This window comes from Orbicella faveolata, unplaced genomic scaffold (genome assembly GCF_042242905.1).
Source record: "Orbicella faveolata isolate gen_17 unplaced genomic scaffold, um_ofav_v1 contig_13, whole genome shotgun sequence".
NCBI classification, from domain to species: Eukaryota; Metazoa; Cnidaria; class Anthozoa; order Scleractinia; family Merulinidae; genus Orbicella; species Orbicella faveolata.
Genome location: NW_028301540.1, coordinates 26,418,182 through 26,437,500, shown reverse-complemented (window position 1 = coordinate 26,437,500; position 19,319 = coordinate 26,418,182). Strand labels below are relative to the sequence as shown.

General features: G+C 38.9%; 1 protein-coding gene and 2 long non-coding RNA genes across 3 annotated transcripts; all 3 read right to left on the bottom strand.

Moving 5' to 3' along the window:
- Positions 1–641: 641 nt before the first annotated feature.
- Positions 642–2,659, bottom strand: LOC149115807 (uncharacterized). The gene has a single exon (XM_089285212.1). The coding sequence runs from the start codon at positions 2,560–2,562 to the stop codon at positions 1,282–1,284; it is 1,281 nt and encodes a 426-aa protein (XP_089141338.1). The 5' UTR covers positions 2,563–2,659; the 3' UTR covers positions 642–1,281.
- Positions 2,660–11,732: 9,073 nt separating this feature from the next.
- On the bottom strand, positions 11,733–13,721 carry LOC149115806 (uncharacterized). The gene is made up of 3 exons (XR_016206138.1): positions 13,024–13,721; positions 12,363–12,582; positions 11,733–12,049 (listed from the first exon to the last, which is right to left on the bottom strand). It is a non-coding gene; the product is annotated as an uncharacterized LOC149115806 (long non-coding RNA).
- Positions 13,722–15,020: 1,299 nt separating this feature from the next.
- Positions 15,021–18,495, bottom strand: LOC149115805 (uncharacterized). Its single transcript, XR_016206137.1, has 2 exons — positions 17,711–18,495; positions 15,021–15,541 (listed from the first exon to the last, which is right to left on the bottom strand). It is a non-coding gene; the product is annotated as an uncharacterized LOC149115805 (long non-coding RNA).
- Between the last annotated feature and the right edge of the window lie 824 nt (positions 18,496–19,319).

Genomic DNA, 19,319 nt, shown 5'->3' with positions numbered 1-19,319 from the left:
GTAAGCCTAACATCAAACCCAACAAAACCTTAAAATTTTCAGGCTTGGTTCTTTTAACCTAACAAATTCAATGTCAGGCTTTTGTTAGGTTTGTTTCAGGTCTCACGTCACCAAATCAGGCCTGAATTAGGCCTGATTATGGCTTTGTTAGGCCAGACTTTTTCGTACGGGCCCGCCTTTCTTTGCAATACACAAGATCCACTGATTTCGGAATAATTTGTATCATTCCAGGGGGGGAGGGGCTGCCATAGGATATGAAACAGACAGGGGTGCTTTTTGGGTCTCGCTAAGGACATTCATGGAGAACCTATTTTTTATGTCTGCTGAGGCCTTGTTTGGGGTTGTATCAAAATGTGTCGTTATTTTTGGTGTTTTTTAGGGGTCACTGACAAAAGCTTGAGCCTGTCCCAGATTAGTTTTCCTTAGGGGTTTCATTCAAAATTTTCAATAAGTATTCCATCTGTTTCATATGGGAGTCCCTCCCCCCCCCCCCCCCCCCCCCAATTTATCATTTACATTAATCTACTCGCACTTAAGCAAAACATTGAGAACTGGTGGCTGTTCAGTGTGACATATTGTATGTCAAAAGAACAACATTTTGTTATCATTGATTAGTGCTTTCAATCTACAGCCACATAAGATGGGTTAAAATAAGCTTTTTCTTTTTATTCTATTAACCCACAGGGTTAAGGGACAAATTCTCAATACATTTCTAATGTGTAGTTCCAGAAAATATCCATACACCCCCAAAGAAGGGATTAGAAATTCCTGGGGGGTGGGTGGTTCTCAAAGAACAAAAATGTAACTGAAATTTCCAGAGGAGTGTGGGTTCTGAAGACAAAATCCCCTCCATGGATTTGTATGAATATTTTATGGAACTACACTTAACATTTTTGACAACTAGAGGAGAGAATTTACAAATTTGAACATAATGACAGTTTCAATATTATTGTAATAATTATTTTCTAAAATTCACAAAATACAACAACAACAGTAATCTTATGTGAGTTTTCTTAAATTTTATAGTATTAAATCAGTCTTCATTTGTTTGCATCATTATTTAAATGCTATGTTTTTTTGCCTGAGTGAAAATTATTCATGTAGATAGGATCAAAACATTTTTTGACAACTCGATCAAGTCTTAGTTAGGTAGTCACTTCCACTTTCATGAACACAACTAAAAAAATGGAGATATCTTCAATGCCCAAATGTTTATATTGCCATGTCATTATTTTTGAATATGTCTCAGCTTATTGATTGAATTTACCAAGAATAAATTATTCAAGGCTCCCTTGCTGCCTTGGAAAGAAAATGAGTAAAATAATATGACTTTAATGTTCCTTTTAAGGTGTTCCAATATTCCTCATCAAAAGGAATACGTTCAATGCTCATGCCCTTACTTGTATAAACAACAAAGTCACACCATCTAGCACCAGTAACTCCCATCAGTCCCTGCACTTGGGTATAGTACTTGTGATTCCGCTTTAGTTTCGGTTCACCATTTACATTTTCAAGAAAAAAAGTGCTATCAGAACAAGCATCCAGGGGTGTGACCAGAAATTTTGTTTCAGGACACTTGACCTCTGAAAGGCCGAAGGGGAATGAACAGCCAATGTCAATGACTTTGCCATCAGGTGAAGCACCCAAATAGGGTGCATCTAGGCTCACCACTAGACCTGACTTCAGGACTTTTATGGGCCGACGAATGGAATGCATGTATTTTTGGTACTGCTCCAGGGCAACTGGTTCATACTTAATACCATGGTTAGTGTACCGTGATGTAAAGGGCTTGGGGTGTAGCAGGCTGTTCACAAAATTCTCATGATGCCTTTTCCTTGCACTGATTAAGCCAAAGTTTGATGCTGTAAATCTGAATTTTCTTTCCTGCTTCCACTCTTCACAATTAGACTGCCCCCTTGTTTTGGTCTCAATGTCATTGATTTTCTCTTCATCAACACTAAGCTTTTCCAGTAAGGCTTTCTCAATTGCTGCCAATTCATCAGGTACAGCAAACTCCTCTGTTGCTGTATTGAGTGGGAATCTTGGATAAGAATTAATTGAGACATTGTGTGTGTGGCCTGGGTCAACCCTAGGTACATGAGAAATGTTACAGTACACTTTGAAATTATCCTCTGTTGTGGACAGCTGATAACTTGCATAGGAACCTTGAGGGCTTTTACCAAATTTGGTTTCTAGCAACTGTGAACTTTCAGGAGAAGGTTCCATTATTTGTGCCAATGCCATTTTTGGATTTTCCTTTTTCAACCTTTCACACAACTTCTGCTCATCTGCTCTTTGACTTTTAATACTTTGGAGTGTCCTAGCTTCATATAATAAGCACCTCACCCCAGATTCTCTTGATGAAGATCTGTCTAAGTCTTGATGTGTTTTGAGAACAACAACCTCCATAGCTGGTTGTGAAACTATGGTGTCCCCCCTACCCTTTCGATGCCACTGCTGCAACATAGATGTGCAAGCTTGTTTTGGTTGCATGTCATCCTCATTGTCTAAGTCACTTACACTCTTGCATTCATACAATGTGAACTTGCAGACTTTCATCATCAAGGCTAACACATGGTTACAAAAACCAACAGCACCAGCAACACAGGTACAGTATGCATGTTTTACCTTTCCGCTTACAATACACAGAGCTACTTTTAAGTTATAAGGCGGGTCATTCTTTCTAAAACTGTGGTGACATAGTGACTTGAAATAAAATAGCTCCCATCACTTGCTGCCAAAATTTCTTTCAAGTATTCGTCTTCAAGAAACGTGGTAGCTTTTCTAACACTCGTTGAAACAGAGTGTGTCTTGGAGCCAATGTTTTTCCCTGACTTCCAAATATGTTGATTCACTTCTGCGCGAGTGAAGAAAGGCATTTTAGTAAGGTCGGTGGACCAGCCATCTGATGGATACTTCGGTTGTGATTCACCGGATACACTCGCATCAACATCTTTGCTCGTCGCCTCGTTGCGTTCTTTTCTTTTCGTATAGATCCGATTCTTGTCTGGATCGACAATGTTCTGATCATGGCCAGTCTTTATATACTCCTCAACCCTTTGTTTAAAAAAAATGATCGCTTTAAGTTTCGAAAAATTTTGCATCGAAGCCAGATGCGAACTCAACATGTGCGGAATCTACAAACTGAGAATGACACGAAATGTTGCCTTACCTTTTCACTAATAACGCCTTTGTCTTCAAACCCTTCAATGAATCGCCACGGCATTTTAACCAAAAACGAAGTTCTTCGTTTTTTAAACTCGCTGATTCTCTTCCAGCTAGTGAAGCGCCGGGAATATCGTCCTCTGTCAAAGAACACGCAGCCATCTGTGACGATCAAAACAAGCAGGGAAAGGCCGCGGTCATGATCGAGGACTGACTAGCCTCGCTTCCACGCTACTAGTCCCGGGCCGTCCGAGTGATCCGCCATATTTGCATTCGGTGTATTAATACGACTAATTTAATCCGAAAATGGTACAGAAAACATACCTAAAAGCCGTCGATTCCCCTCAATACCACTCCACATTGCCTTAAAGAGCCCAAGCTTTCTGCTGTAAGAATCAGGGGCCCCAGGAATCTGTTTTTATCATATCGGCAACCATGCTGCGTGGCTGATATTCGAGACTCAGTAAAAGTTGTCACACAGCCGTACGAGCAGCCCAGTCACGCTTTCACTGCTCTTGCGCAAATGTTCAACATTTCGCAATTTACATAAACCGATTACAAGTTTAAAGTAGTGACAGTAGATTGAAATGCGCTTCTTAAAGCTGACCTATCCAGGAGCAATTATTTCTTGTTCTTGAATGGCTCTTAGTTGTAGCTACAGTCGGTAAGGGGGAGGGGGGGGGGGGGGGGAGGGGGTACTCCTGGAAATTTCGGATATCTGTATGCCGTGGAAGATTAAGTGGTCTCCAGCTCTTAACGCCAACACTGACACACCAGATGATTCTCGAAGTATCACAGGGATCACTAAGCTAAATAATTTTGAGTTTAGCTCCGCTGAGTCAATTACCTGTTGGCGCGCATATTGCATTGACCGTGGACAGGTGGAAAAACAGTTAAACCGGAAAAGCCTGGTGCACATTGTAATTTAGCGTTGTCCAACACGCAATCGGTCAGGTTGTAATGCTAATCGTATTTGACAGAATCTCAAGTTTTCTTTCGACACATACTAGGGTGACATACTCCTAGATGGGTGTGACCGGGAGCCATGAGTCAAGTCAGTCAACTCGCAAAGCTTAACAGAAGAGTGATAGTGAACCACTGGTGGAAGGACTGCAGATTGTCCCTACGCTTTACCCTGATAGGCCTCTGTTTTATTCTAATGAACGGATGCTGTGACAATGATGTCATGTAGCTTTATGAACATGCTAATTGTCAAGGGTTTCTTTTGCAGTATAAAAAAATCATAAATAAGTAGTTCTTTGTGAAAAACTATTTTCAGGAAAGTAAGCTGTTTGGGAGATCTATGTTTTCAGATCTTCTAGAGTGATTAGTTTGTTAAGGCACTGTTGCGCTGCGTCTACGCGCAGTGTCGGAAACAAAATGCATTAGATCATCTAATTTTAAGCCGATAAAGGTAAATTAATCGTTGCAGCGAATTTGGAAAGGGTGACTCAAATCAAAAGGGTGATTCAAACCTCGTTCCTAGAGTCTCTCATCTTACCGCCCGACTGGAGTACGCTCCAGGGTGCGGTAAGATGAAAGACCCTGGGAACGAGGTTGAGACGATTCGGCCATGAGTTTTTCCTCTAAAGGGTCTTCCTCCTCTACTCCCTCTCCCTCTCTACAAAAATTTAACGATCCTCCCCGCCCCGAAAAACTAGCACCTGAAAAAGACGAATATTATAAGGATCCTGGGCTCTGCGCATTTCCCGCGCCACCATTTCGGCGTCAAGCTTTCGGCCTGTCGTTTGACCAGTGCGGAATTTTACCATAAGATACGAGTGCTGCTTGTCACTGACTGCCCTGAGAGCCCAACCCTCTTTTGAAACAACAAGGGCTTCTTGGTGACCTATTGTGGCTTTGAGTAACGCGCCAACGCTTGCTCCAAGCAGGGTTTGTAGCACATTTTAGCTAAGTCCATAAGGGAATGTCTCTCCAGTGACTGAGTATATTTCTCCAGAGACAAGTGCCTCTCTAAAGTGGACAGACTATGAAAGACACGAATGCAGCTGCCTTGAAGACATTAATAAACCCCTGCCATGCATGGTTACTATCCATGGAAGCATCACCAGACGCTTTCTCGGTCACACCTGTTGATAATGGCACCGATGTTGGGGTCGCAGTGTTCGTGCCTTTTTAGAAAATGACCTGAAGTCTCCTTTAGAGAACTATGTTTCCAGCAGAAATAAAGAAAGAGCGATGTCTGACTAAATTACAAAAGAAACCCTTGACAATTAGCATGTTCGTAAAGCTAAATGGCATCATTGTCACAGCATCAGTTCATTAGAATAAAACAGAGGCCTATCTGGGTAAAGCGTAGGGACAATCTGCAGTCCTTCCACCAGTGGTTCACTATCACTCTTCTGTTGAGCTTTGCGAGTTGACTGACTTGACTCATGGCTCCCGGTCACACCCATCTAGGAGTATGTCACCCCAGTATGTGTCGAAAGAAAACTTGAGATTCTGTCAAATACGATTAGCATTACAACCTGACCGATTGCGTGTTGGACAACGCTAAATTACAATGTGCACCAGGCTTTTCCGGTTTAACTGTTTTTCCACCTGTCCACGGTCAATGCAATATGCGCGCCAACAGGTAGTTGACTCAGCGGAGCTAAACTCAAAATTATTTAGCTTAGTGATCCCTGTGATACTTCGAGAATCATCTGGTGTGTCAGTGTTGGCGTTAAGAGCTGGAGACCACTTAATCTTCCACGGCATACAGATATCCGAAATTTCCAGGAGTACCCCCTTCCCCATCCCCCCTTTCCCGACTGTAGCTACAACTAAGAGCCATTCAAGAACAAGAAATAATTGCTCCTGGATAGGTCAGCTTTAAGAAGCGCATTTCAATCTACTGTCACTACTTTAAACTTGTAATCGGTTTATGTAAATTGCGAAATGTTGAACATTTGCGCAAGAGCAGTGAAAGCGTGACTGGGCTGCTCGTACGGCTGTGTGACAACTTTTACTGAGTCTCGAATATCAGCCACGCAGCATGGTTGCCGATATGATAAAAACAGATTCCTGGGGCCCCTGATTCTTACAGCAGAAAGCTTGGGCTCTTTAAGGCAATGTGGAGTGGTATTGAGGGGAATCGACGGCTTTTAGGTATGTTTTCTGTACCATTTTCGGTTTAAATTAGTCGTATTAATATTTTGTTTATTTGTTTCGGGGCAGTGCGTTTCACTTCTTGTTTCCATTTTATATAGGCGAAATTTATTTGGGACTTGCCAATACACTTTTAAACTTACACTTTTGTGACCTCGGTATGATTCTGTTGTTGTAGCGGTAATACATTGCCGAATTAACCTCTCGACTTCTTGAGCTTGAACGGAGGTCGGCTGTTTGCCAAATTAGAAAAAGGGCGCGATTTTGATTTGCTTCAAGATATTTCAACTCGATTAATTTACAGTCCTTTAACGTCCTTAATGCTAAACAGCATTCCAAGTTGCCCCATTATTGTGTCTTAACGAACTTAAAGCGTTTTGGTGAATCGAAAACATTAAGGTTACAGGAAATCTCTTGCGTTTGTCGTGAAAACCATTCACAGTGTTGTTTACATTAAGGAAATACACGCGATGACAGACTAGACATGACGGCGGACAGGAAATTAAACAAAGTTAACGCGCAATGTTTCGAAAACGTCTAAAAACAGTTTCTATGTAGTGGACATTATGTTTCTACTGATAGCAGTGAATTGACGGGATTTTAATGAATGATGGCCTTTTACTTTCGCCGTTGAAACTGATTTGTCTCTTGTTCGTGTATAATTATTGTGTTATTTGCGCCCAACACATTGACATAGATTTTCGTTTTTCTCAAAGGGAAATACTGCGAGTTCGAGCATGAAACTTGGCATGATATATGTTTAATAATGATATTGTAAAATAATCGGAAAGTGAGGTACCAGATGCATTTTTATGCTGTTAAACATGACCTATATTTTTCCGTTATTTTTCACACGCTTCATAGGTGTGTTTAAAATGGTTCGGAAAGCCACTATATCAACATCTCTGAGATTAGTTTAAAATGAGGAATAAATTAGAGTGGTTGTTCCACATTTGTGTGAAGTTTGAAGTCAACTGAATTTATTTTAAGACTTTACCAGCGTTTCGGCCTCGCACCTTATTTCGGTCATTTTATTACACGAAAAACCACTCTTTGACCGCGCTTTCAAATTTTCGCGAATTTCTGAAAAATAAAAATTCGCTGGAACCTTGAAATATGATTTTTAGAATTAGGTCACCTAAGGGTATCTTTGGGCAAAATATGAGCGATTTGCCAAATGGGTCGTTGACCGGCGGTTCTGGATCCTAACAGTCAGCCATTCTTAAGAATCTTGGTAGAGAATATATGACTGATCGGTTTACTGACACAAAAGTAGAATCAGGAACATGAGGAGACGAAGGGAGGGGGCGGACCGGATGAATTCATGCAGGCCGTAAGCGAATCCGCTAAAACTTCCACTCTTGTTTCTATTACACGGGAAGTGTTGATTTTATGATTGAGTAAGTTTGATAATCACTTAGCTAGGGTGTTGTGTTAAAGCAACATAATTCGACATAACACAAATTAGATAAGTTTGTGTGTTCAGGTTTAGTTGATAAAAACTTGGCTGGGAAATCAACTACCACAAACTCTCAGTTTTGGATCAAAAACGTCAATATACGGGCAAGTGTCAAACCGTGTCTAGCCTTGACAATGTAAAAAATAGGAAATGTTTCTTTCGAGAAATATATATCTGTATAAGTTTTGTTATCCAACAACAGTTAGGTATTTAAATCATTGTATTTGTTCTTTAAATTAACAGGAAGTAGTTTGTTAAGTAAATATAACAACGATGGTAAAAAAAACTTTCAAAATACCATTTCTCTGTTTGTTCAATGATTTGTTTTGACTGAGTGATATTTTTGTTGAAATGTTAGTGAAATCGATCGTTAAACATTTTTCAGGTAAACAGATAACTGGCTTTACCTATGTCGTCACAACAACTAAACCGGCAGAGACTGAATTGTTTTGTGTTTTGATAATTAAAGTAGGAAACCTCTCTTTTAAGAATGGTGCTCGTGGCATAAGATGCGTGAGGTTTTGTTTTTCCAATGTTACAGATGCTGATTAAAGTGCTGAAAAGATAAGTGATGTGGGTTTTGATTTTACTAAGGCTGGCTATCGTAAGAAACCGAAATTTCCTGTTCTGAACTTAACAATTCCAGTTCCACTCTATAAGTTTCTATCTGAGACGAAAACTGTACAGTTTGAATTTCAAGCACGAGAAGATAAAACTGTAAGCCTTTCAGTATGAGGGGTTTTTGTTAAATTTAACCTCCTTTAATTCAAATGCCTGGCCCGAACGCGGGACAAGGTTTCACAAAATGTGAAAGAAGTGGTCACGGATACACTTTATTAGAGAATTTTTTTTTATTTTTTTTTTCATTTTTTTTTTTTTTATCAGGGCGTCACTACACAAGACGAAGAAGAATCCGTTTATTTAATACAGTATTTCGCCTACGTTTCTGGCTTCTTCGTTTGTTCAATCCCGTGCCAAGTATTTCTTCCATGTATTGCATCCTGTCTAGCCAACCGTCTAACTGAACACAGTCGAGTTGGTTCAGAATCACGTACTATTTGTATTTTCTGCACAGGAACTTTCGGAAGTGGTAAAAAGATGAATTCCTCGGCTGTTTTATAAAGTGCATGAAACAAAACATCTTTATCGTGCGAACAGTATAAATAAGATGCCTCTAGGAGAGAAAATTAAATTAACCCACAACGATTGATCTGGATTGACAAGGTGAAAAAATAGGCGGCTATATGGAGTACAGAGGGATTCTTCTAGTAAGTTAAATTGTGAGTTGTTAACTCTATAAGAAGTTGAACAGTTGATATCTCAAAGTTTTATTTAAGTCATCTAATATATGGCTGGTGTTTGTAGCCGATCTAATGTGCACTCTGAGTAGCTAACTATGGGCAGCGGGCCGATTACAGGCCTGCAAAGACAGAGGAAAACGTCAAATAGTAAACAACTTACTAACCTGGAGCGTTTTGAGGTAGTGTTTTATAGTATTGACGCCAACACTTCCTGCTCTTGTACAAAACAATATTTGACTGTCAAATAAGCATATCGTGTAAGTTTCTGTTTTCTTCTGTGCAATGAAGCTAAGTTTTGACAGTTAACTCTTATTTTCAGTGCTTTTTGCAGGCTTTATTTGGAAATAACCTTATTTTTTACCACACCCAGTGGACAAATCATCTCATGTCACGTGACAGACCTTAAAATGTTACGATTTTTTTGGCTGATAACATCACGACACTATTGGTCTTTGATGAGCCCAAGTTTCGGGAATTCTACTTAAAAACCTTGCAAAGTAGAAATGTTGGCGCGAAGTCAGTCGGTACAAAAGTAAACTTTTGAGAAAAATGCACTTTAAGTTTCTTACACGAAGTATTAAGCATTTAACGAGCCACAAATAGCGGGGGGGGAGGGTGCAGATTGGATCTCGGGGGAGGGGATGCAATGGTTGTTCTATTTTGTAAAAAAGTTACCGCAGTTGTGGGAAATATTCCTATTCATAAGGGAAATGAATGAGCCTGTGATGGCAATTTGAGGCAAAGCTTTTCATAAATAATTATACCAATCGAGTTGTGCATGTCTTAAAAGCTTTTTTCTAAATAGTTTCCTTCATATAAGTTAAAATAAGCTATATTTTTGGTTACGTTCTTATAGTAAACAGTCGTTGCTATGGCCGTTGCTACGTGAAAAAACTTATACCACTGTGTACTTTCCTTAAATTTCACACTCATCTGGAAGGGAATTCGGCAAGATCGTTTCAAAATGTTTTTGACAAGTCCTCAAGGGTCTTAAATCTTTTATTTCCAAGAAATTGAATTTTTCATGAACATCACCATATTTTAGGGTACCATACCCCCTTAAGTGGACATTTTGAGTGTTTGTAGGGTCTTTGGGTTTGCACTAGTCTATCACAGAACAAATGGCAAATGGCAAATGCCATGCCAAATTTACCATATATTATTTTAAGTAAAACAAAGCTCTCTCTTGTGATTTATGACTATCACGTGATTGCTACACTGCCCCCCACTGAGTTATTGCGTCGGCAGCCGTTCGTCTCGGGTGACGATGGTGTAGCGCTATGTCGATGCGGAGCATCGTCTCGTGTGGCTGTAGACTCCCACTCTGGAGTGGCAGTCTCTGTTGCAAATAACGCAGACGAAGGAGGATGGTGCTACAATTGAGGCAGCCCTGGTCTTCCTTCTGGTTCTCTTCAAGGCCTGCTGGTCATTTCTGGTATTCTCAGCCCTCCCGACTCCTGAAGATACTGCATGTCGTCAGACCACTCTGAGTTATTGCGTAATGAATATAAAATTCCTCAATATTTCATAAAATGAAGGAAAATTCAGCCCTTTGTCTAGGAATATCATTGCTGGAGACGCTTAATGACCTTGTGAGGTAAATAAGGCACCCAATATGACCTGATTTACCATTGCAGGCTCATTCATTTTCCTTATGAAAAGGAACATTTCCTACAACTACGGAAGCTTTTTACAAAATAGATGAAAAAAATAGGGTCAGGTTTAGGGGTACGGTTAGGGTAAGGGTTATCTCACTTAGCGTCAGGCTTAAGGTTATGGTTAGCTTATAGGGTTAGGCTTAGGGTTAGGGCTAGGACGAGGGCTAGGGCTAGGGTTATCTTAGGGTCAGCATATCAGTTGAGAAATAGAAATATATATTTGTTTTAAAGGAAAAGTAATAGGAGTTGACGTTTGTTTTTTTTCGGTAAGTAGCAATAAAAAATGTTTGCTTTAGTTAAGAACTGGCAGCTAGAAGTTATTCACGTCATTTAAGGTAGTCAAACATAGGATTTTACACTTTGAGAACGAAACAGTACTATTTGTTTATAAATACGTTAGAAAAACTACAGGCATAAGATGCTGGGTGCTTGAACGCGATAACAAGTCTTCATTTCACTAATAAAGTGATAAATATATGATCATTTAGCCTAAAAAGCTGCACCCCTAATAGTTTGACATTGTTAAGCAACACCCATAGAGTTACCGCTCCATTGCCTGGTTAGGTCACTAGTTATTATTTCAAAACTTTGTACCCTGTTTGAGCGGAAAAAGCAACTGATAGTGAGTAAGACTAGTAATTTCCTTTTCTTTACAAAGGCGTTTTTATAGCGTGTTTTAAATTTTGCCTATTTTGCATTAAATCCGTGCAATGTTAGGAAATAGGTCACGTGACAATATTAAAGTATTCATAAAATCTTTTAAAAACGGGTTAGTTAATGTTGTATCATATTATCAGCATTTCCTTTCCCTAAGCAACACGTCGACAGCAAATTGGCGTACAAGTTCTTTTGCAAACTAGCTTATTTACAAAAATGTGTTTTGTGACGTCATGACCACAAAACGTGTCATCCGACACTGAACATCACTTTTATACCCTTGATATGATAAAATAATATATAGATTTAGGCCAGCCTAAAAGCGGAGCTCCTCAGTTATTTTTCGGAATGTTGTTACTAATGAAAATAATCCAACATGTATGAGGTAAATTGCGAATGATTTAATAGTTTCAGCCGGAACTAGTATTACTTCAGCAGATCGAGGTGTAAGATGGTGTCATTATGAAATATAGAGCCACGATTTCGAGGATTTCTGGGAAGCTACCAAAAATCTTGATCACATAACAGAACTGTCTTCTGTGCTTTTTGGTGGCATTTCTTGTTCTTTCCTACCTTATTCAGAAAGACAAGGCATTGTCATTAATCATTATATTCTTCCTTAGTTAACATGGGGACTCCCACACAAAGTCAGTTTATTCAATGAACTTGGTGCAGAATTTATAATCCCATCAAGTTGTCTGTAAATACAGAGAAACCAAACAAAGCATTACAATCATAAGTAATGAATTACTAAACTCTTTTACATGTACTGTATGAACAGTGTCTGTTCCATTAATATTGGGGATCTCTCAGAAGCTGCATCCATGATAAATTAATTTGTTCCCAGATGCATTTGTTTATAGAACTTTTCACAAATTAATATCTCTGTCATAACAGTGACCTCTGTGTTCTCCAACAATTAGCACACAAGAAAAATACACTCAGTAAGATATTGTTTACAATAAAAATCAATGCCTATAAGCAGTCATAAGGACCTTAAATTTATATTACCTCAGAAATATCTCACCAGGCCATGGTTGCTTTGAAAATCTTTGATGTTTTAATACAGGCTCCCCATCTGTAACCTGTTCATATATTGACTGACAGGAACAGGCATGTAATTCCTTTCTTTGATATACAGTGTACTTCATTGTTAGCTGTTTACTGAGTGTTAGTAGTGAATCAAATGCTAGGGGTTGGTACTCCAACTTTCACTGTGGCAGGCTCTGCCCTGATAATACAAAGCAAACTTACATAACCGTTATGAACTTCACCACTTGCTTTCGAGAGCAAATGCAATTTGCTTCAAACAAGCAACTGGAACATTGAGGGTTACAACAATGTGCACAGTCCCAATCACAGGGTCATCCAGGCTGTTTGGTTGTACATATAACTGTACAACTGTATATGAGTTCAGCTTCCAGAAGAAAATCTGAGTTTGTCAGGATAAATACTGATGTTCTTGCCTACTCAATGAATGAATGTGCAGTTCCAGAAGATATTCACACCCAACACCCATTCACGGCCAGTCTTTAGAAATTCCAAATTAAAGTATCAGGAATCAAGAGCTCTAATAGAGAAAAAACCTCCATGTGGGGTATGAATCTTTTCTTGAAGAAAACAATGTCTGAGAAATCATTAATTACAAAATAATGTTTAAGAAACATCTTACCTTTCAGAGAATTTTGTAATCTACACTGTCTGGCCAGTTCATATACATGTATTTGACAAGTTGACACTGGGCATGTTTGTAAATTTGTGCACTTCAACATTACATTACTATGTAGTAGCACTGGCCAACTAAAAACAAACAGCATAATTTGGTTAATTAATATACACTGTACATTATTAGGTTGAAATATTGGTGTAGATTGTTGCACATCAACAGATACAGAAACTCTTTGCACCTGAATCATAATGAGTGAAAAATCGTGCATGAGACATTTGCATGTACATGTAACAGCCCTCCACCTCAGAACCATCACAGATATGATATGATATTTTTAAACTCTCTGAAATTTCAGATTATTCAAGATTAACATATGCACATACATCATCTGGGGCAACCCTAAAACACTGAATTTGGAAACCGAAATCCGGAATCCAGAATCTGGAATCCAGAATCCGGAACCAAAAACCAGAATCTGGAATCCAGATATTATGAATGATGATAGAAATAATTCACTTCAGCAATGTCTAATAAATAAATATGAGCAAAAATCATTTTGTTGTTATTTATTTTCTTGGCTTTACTTCAGCCACAGACTGTAATTGCTAAAAAATTATTGACTAGTTCTGAACAACCCTTAGCTATATATCTGGCCCCGTTGTTCAAAAGCTGCATAAAGCTATTCATTCGGTACATCACTATCCAGTCGGGGTTACTGATTTTTTGGGTGGATAGAGTTACTTATAGCCTGCGAGCAGGCTCTAGTATCTGTCTCTATTGTCTGAGCAGGCTAAATAGGTGTCTAGTGTTTTTCTGCATTGGCATGTCACCAAGAGCCTTCATGCGGCTTTGCCAATCACACCCCCAGCCCAAACACGAGAGCCTGCTCATAGACTAAGTTACCCATCTTTTGTTCAAGCTGGCCCTGGCGAGAGCCCGGTTCTTGTCTAGATCAAATTGCTCTGAGAAGACTGGTGAGCAGCACATTAACAACAAGCTATTATAGGCTATTGCAGTGAGTTTCTGGCAGTCTTTTAGCATCTTTGAACAGCATGTGGTCTGATCTGTCAGCAAGTGAGAAGCAGACGGAAGTAAGTGTGCAACATTTCTACAAATTGTTTTAATATGATGGCCGCCAAGAATATGAAATGCTGATTTGTCACAGTATGTGTGGAAATTGTGTTAATCTGGAATTGGTCTCGTATCTGTTGGAAAAATCAAATTTCATATTTAGACCAGACGGGTTAGCCCTTGGACTTCGAAATTGGGGGGCGTGACCGTCAATGTACAGGGGACTGCCACTGATGGATATCCTGTTCTCTATGACATTTTCTATCTTGTTCAGTATGTACTAGACATAAAGGATAAATTTATACTTCCGGTAAATTGAAGATCACTTATTAAACGAAATGGCAATTACCAGCAAGCTTATTTTAGACACTCTCGAGGTGCTTGGAATAAAATTAAGATGCACTTTACTGAGATTCTCATAATCATAGCCCTCACTAAAAATAACGGTTGCACAATTTCAACAGACGGGGAATTTTTGTTTCAAAAAAGGTTAAGTTTGAGGTCCTTTTTACTTGGCAGCTTACTTTTTACAGTCGAAAAGCTAAGCAAAACAATTTTTGCATACTTGAAGAACTTATTTTCTTTGATTTGCGGATTCCGGTTTCCAGTTTCTGGATTCCGGTTTTTGGTTCCAGATTCCGGATTCCGGTTTCTGGGTTTTAGGGTTGCCCCATATTTAACATATTGTTTGCTTCACATTCAGTTTACACATGGCTGTTATCCAGAATAGGTAGACTTATAAGTTTTCCTTCAAAAATATATTGCAACAACTATTGCATCTTTCGTTACCTATTCTTGTGATGAAATGACACAAAATTCAAGAACAAGAAGTCATAAGCATAAAACTAACTTACATGGTAGTGCTTACAGTTCCTCTTACCGTCTGCATATGCTGTGCATAAACTGATGCTGCCTGGACAATGTACTCATTATTTTTCTGATCACACCTTTTAAAACGTCACTGTTATATAATTTGTCCTGAAAAAGCAATACATGAAATGTTATGCCTTTGGCACTCACCAAATGCCTTTACAAGATGTATAATGTACACCATATCAACATTCACAATTCTCTTTACTTTCATTGTAACTCTTTTGTGTCATTTTCCCTCACTTGAAGACAGGACTTCCACATTAGGTTATAATTGCCTCTGGAATCTCTATGAATTCACAGGGAGTGATAACAATTAAATCATGACTAATTTTAGCAAAGGAGGCATTCAAATGTCAGATTTTAATGCTAAGTTTATACAGTAACTTTACATTACTCTTCGTACATATATATAACCTCTCAATTATTGCACCTATAGACAGAAGGTGTGCTGGGGGAAGAAATGTTCTAAACTCTCTGAACTTTTCCCCCTTACCTGTAATAGGATGACTATTATGAACTACAGTTTGTAACCAACACCAACATCAGGTTATGTATACACATGTATATTTGTTGTCGTCTGTAATCATAAAAAAATAAAAATTTAAAATCCCCCATAAAGTTCACACTCAATAACACTGCTACATGTAGCGCTGTTACTGGAAATCAATTTAAGTGAAACTGTTGAAACAGCTCTGCCAAAATTTTTCCTAGCAGTTAAGGCAGGATAACAGAATATACATGTAGCACACAGCAAAGGCTAGAGATACACACATGTTAGTTATCAGTTAGGATTTGGTGAGCTTCTGTGCTGTAGGTATGGTGGAAAATGATAGATTATCAGAAATGAAGGTTCCTGAGACATTTTGACAGCACTGAGAGGAATTAATATATAAATTCACAAAAGAAGGAGAAGTTCTTGCCCTGTCCAGTTCTCTGTAATAAAAATATCACTTACATGAGTCATTTTTAATATGTGGTTTGTGTTTAAAGCCGATATAATGCACACTCTGATTGGCCAGTTCCAGTGCATTATTTACATTTACATGGTATACCTCGGTAAAACCATAAAACATTGCGTGGGACTAAAATAAAAAATATAAATAATAAAAAGAAATGCCTAATTCATAACAATTTAAAATACTCAACACTAAAACGAATGTAATTCTTTACTTGAAAATTATTCTCCCGTAATGCCCATGGGCCAATTACAGGCAGGCTAAAAAGTCCTAACACAAAGTAAAAGGAAATTAAGAAAACTATTGCTTTTTTCCGGAAAATTGTAGCCACTGAAGACAATGATGGAACACTCTGAGAGTGCATTCTATCAACCTGATGAGATAAAATTTAAGGAGAATAGAGAATTCACGAAGTTATATCACAAACAAATTGGTACAGGACAGGAGAAAGGAAACTGTACAGCCAGGAAGAAACTGAAACTTTCTCCGACCAGCAAAAAAGTATGCATGCACAACAAAGAAAACAGTCAGTGACATTCATTTAATAAGTTAGTAAATAAAAAATTAGTGTGAAGAAGAGAGTAAAGAGAGAGAGAGAGTGGAGATAGGAGAGCACTCTCTGCAACTAAATTGTGTATATATGTATGTAAAAGTTCTTCTTATTACTGAGAAATGGTCAGGGCAAGAACTTCTATTACACTGTTCAATTTACCGAGTCAATTAGTACTATCTCACTTTTTTGGAACATTTCCATATTAAGTGTAAATACCGCATTGGGGAATAACCTCTTATTAACAAAATACGGTCCATGTACCCCCAACCAAAAGCAATGGCACAAATAACATGAAATAGCCAATCAAAATCAAAGCAGAGCTTCATTTGCAGACAGGATTGCCATGCATAATCGTCTACTCGACATTTTGGACTATATAAGCATTTCACCAAACCGAACTAATTGGACAGACAACAAAATAAAACGAGGAAATCTACATTATAAACACAAGATGCATATCACTACATCTGAGCTCGAGTATCAACAGCAAATCCCTTTTCAGTGAACGGTGACCGAATAAAAGAGAGGGTAAAGAAAATTCGTTTAAGCTTGCGGTGTTAAAGTTGAAAAATTATTCACGCTTAAATTTGAATATTACTGAGAGTCTGTATTTTTGCCGACGGCTTAATTTAGCTATGCAGTCATTTCATTGGCAGTAGCTTTACCAGTCTTCAACCAATTTAACCTCGGAATTCACAAAAGCATTTCGCCAAACCGAATAAATTGAACTAACAAAACGAGGAACTCTCCATACTTTGTAATCACAATATGCAAATATTCACATAGGAACAAAAGTAAATTTAGCAAATCCTGTTCGCTTCGGCCTAAAATGGTTTGTAGACCTTTCTTGGTTCAGTTTTCAACAACAGAAGAACAAATTTTAGCAGTCTACGAAGCGGCAGTGCTAACTAAATCAGAGAAAACTTCAAAACTCGCGCGGCCGTGTTTACAAGTACGATTTTGGTTAAGCTTATTTTTAGATGTGAGGTTATAAGCTTAAATTGACGACGAAAATCGATAGAAAACATAATTTGTTTACAACTTACAGCAACCTCCAAAGCGACCCACGTGTTATTGTTTAGAGACGAGCGAAATTAAAACGATGCAATTTTTAAAATCTCTTACAGCATGGCTTCAAATAAGGAAGACTTTTAATGGATTCCAATTGAAAATAAGCTTATATCGCCGAGGAAACTTGTTAATTTTCATACCAAACGCAACAACAAAAGTCACTTACCGCAAGTTGGCAATTCAGTTCGGCCAGTGTAAATCTTCCAGGCAGAAACTTGCAGCAAAAGTTGTGAAGACTAAACTGAAGTTATATTTTCGATAGATCAACGAATCAACCACTTCTTTCCGCTACGTTTAGTGTTTTGCAATTTCTCTAAAACACTCGGGTACGTTTGATTTCTCTAATGTTCATCACCTGACCAAATCAGGTGACTTTTGAATTTTCTTGCACGGCTGCACAGCATCACGTTCGCGCGAATTTTGAACTTGGCCATGGGGAGTTCGGCAGTCTTCTGAATCAATTTGTCGGGTACTTTCGCCTCCTTTCTATAGCCCTCGTTAGCTTTGGTTCACGGCATTGTTCGGTATTATTTCACCTCCTTTCTCTAGCCCTTGACTAGCTATAATTCACGGCATTGTTCAGTACTGTTTCGCCTCCTTCCCCAGCGCTGGCCCGCTCAGTCTTTTTCGCGATATTCTTCGCTACTTCTTTGCCTGTTAATTCTTGCTTTCTGTCTTTTGCTTCAGCGCAACCCTGTCTTAAAAATATTAAATCAACCTCCGCTATCGTTTTTCTTTAAAAATCCCGCCAAGAAAAATGGCATTCACCCGCTACCAACTGAGGGTGCATGTCTCTGTCAACCTATTAGCTGGAGTATGGCCGCCATCTTGCGCGACTCCGTCGTCGTCGCCGTCGTGCGTACGCGCCCACGAGCAATACCGCTAGCCATGATAACCATGAGAAAATCAATTCATGGGTTTCCTTTTCTCCCCTATATGGGTATGGGGCTCCGCTGGAGCTCCGCTATAAGTTATTCCTTCCAAAACACCTAGCACAGTAGTTTTCTTTTTCGATAAAATGGGCGTTTCGAAACATTTATGTTCTCTGCTGGGGGTGTTGGAAGAGCCTCAAACACCAGTTTCTGTACGTTTGTGCAAAATTATCTGCCAGGAAGATGGTTCAGAATAAGAATTTCACTCTGGAGCTGATTTTGGGTCACTGGTTAAGCACAATGAACTATAGAAACTCACATTTAAACATCGACAAGGTGAACCAAATGAGGCAGAAAAATTGATGATCCGGATTTCCAAGTTCAGTCCACATTCTCAAGTCTTAGATTTACTATAGTCCAGTACCGTTAATTCTAATCATCAACCCGGCTACCTTGGTTTAAAATTTGTTCGTTATTTTGTCTTTTACTTGTTTTCTTCATGGGCAGAAAACCCTTCTTCGCTTATTTTCAACTCTGAGAAACCCACAGAATTTCCAAGTTCAGAATTTTCCTACGTCGAAAATCACCTCGCCAACGAGTTCGTGTAGGTCGCTATTTTGCATTGTTTGTGATAATTATCTCAATCCTGGGGAAAGCTTTTAGACAGAGCAATTCAAGGGGTCACTGTTTTCCTCAAATATGCTATAGTCTTGACTTTGCTTCTTCTGGTTCCTGGCTAACAGCAGCCTTTATTGTCACATACACCTTGCAATGCATTATGGGTAACTATACTGTTGTGACACGGAATGCACCGTCCCGCCAAATCAAGACATTCACACTTTCATAGGCCCGGTACCTACTACTTGTCATGTAACTCGCCAAAATACCTTTCTTGTCCCCTTG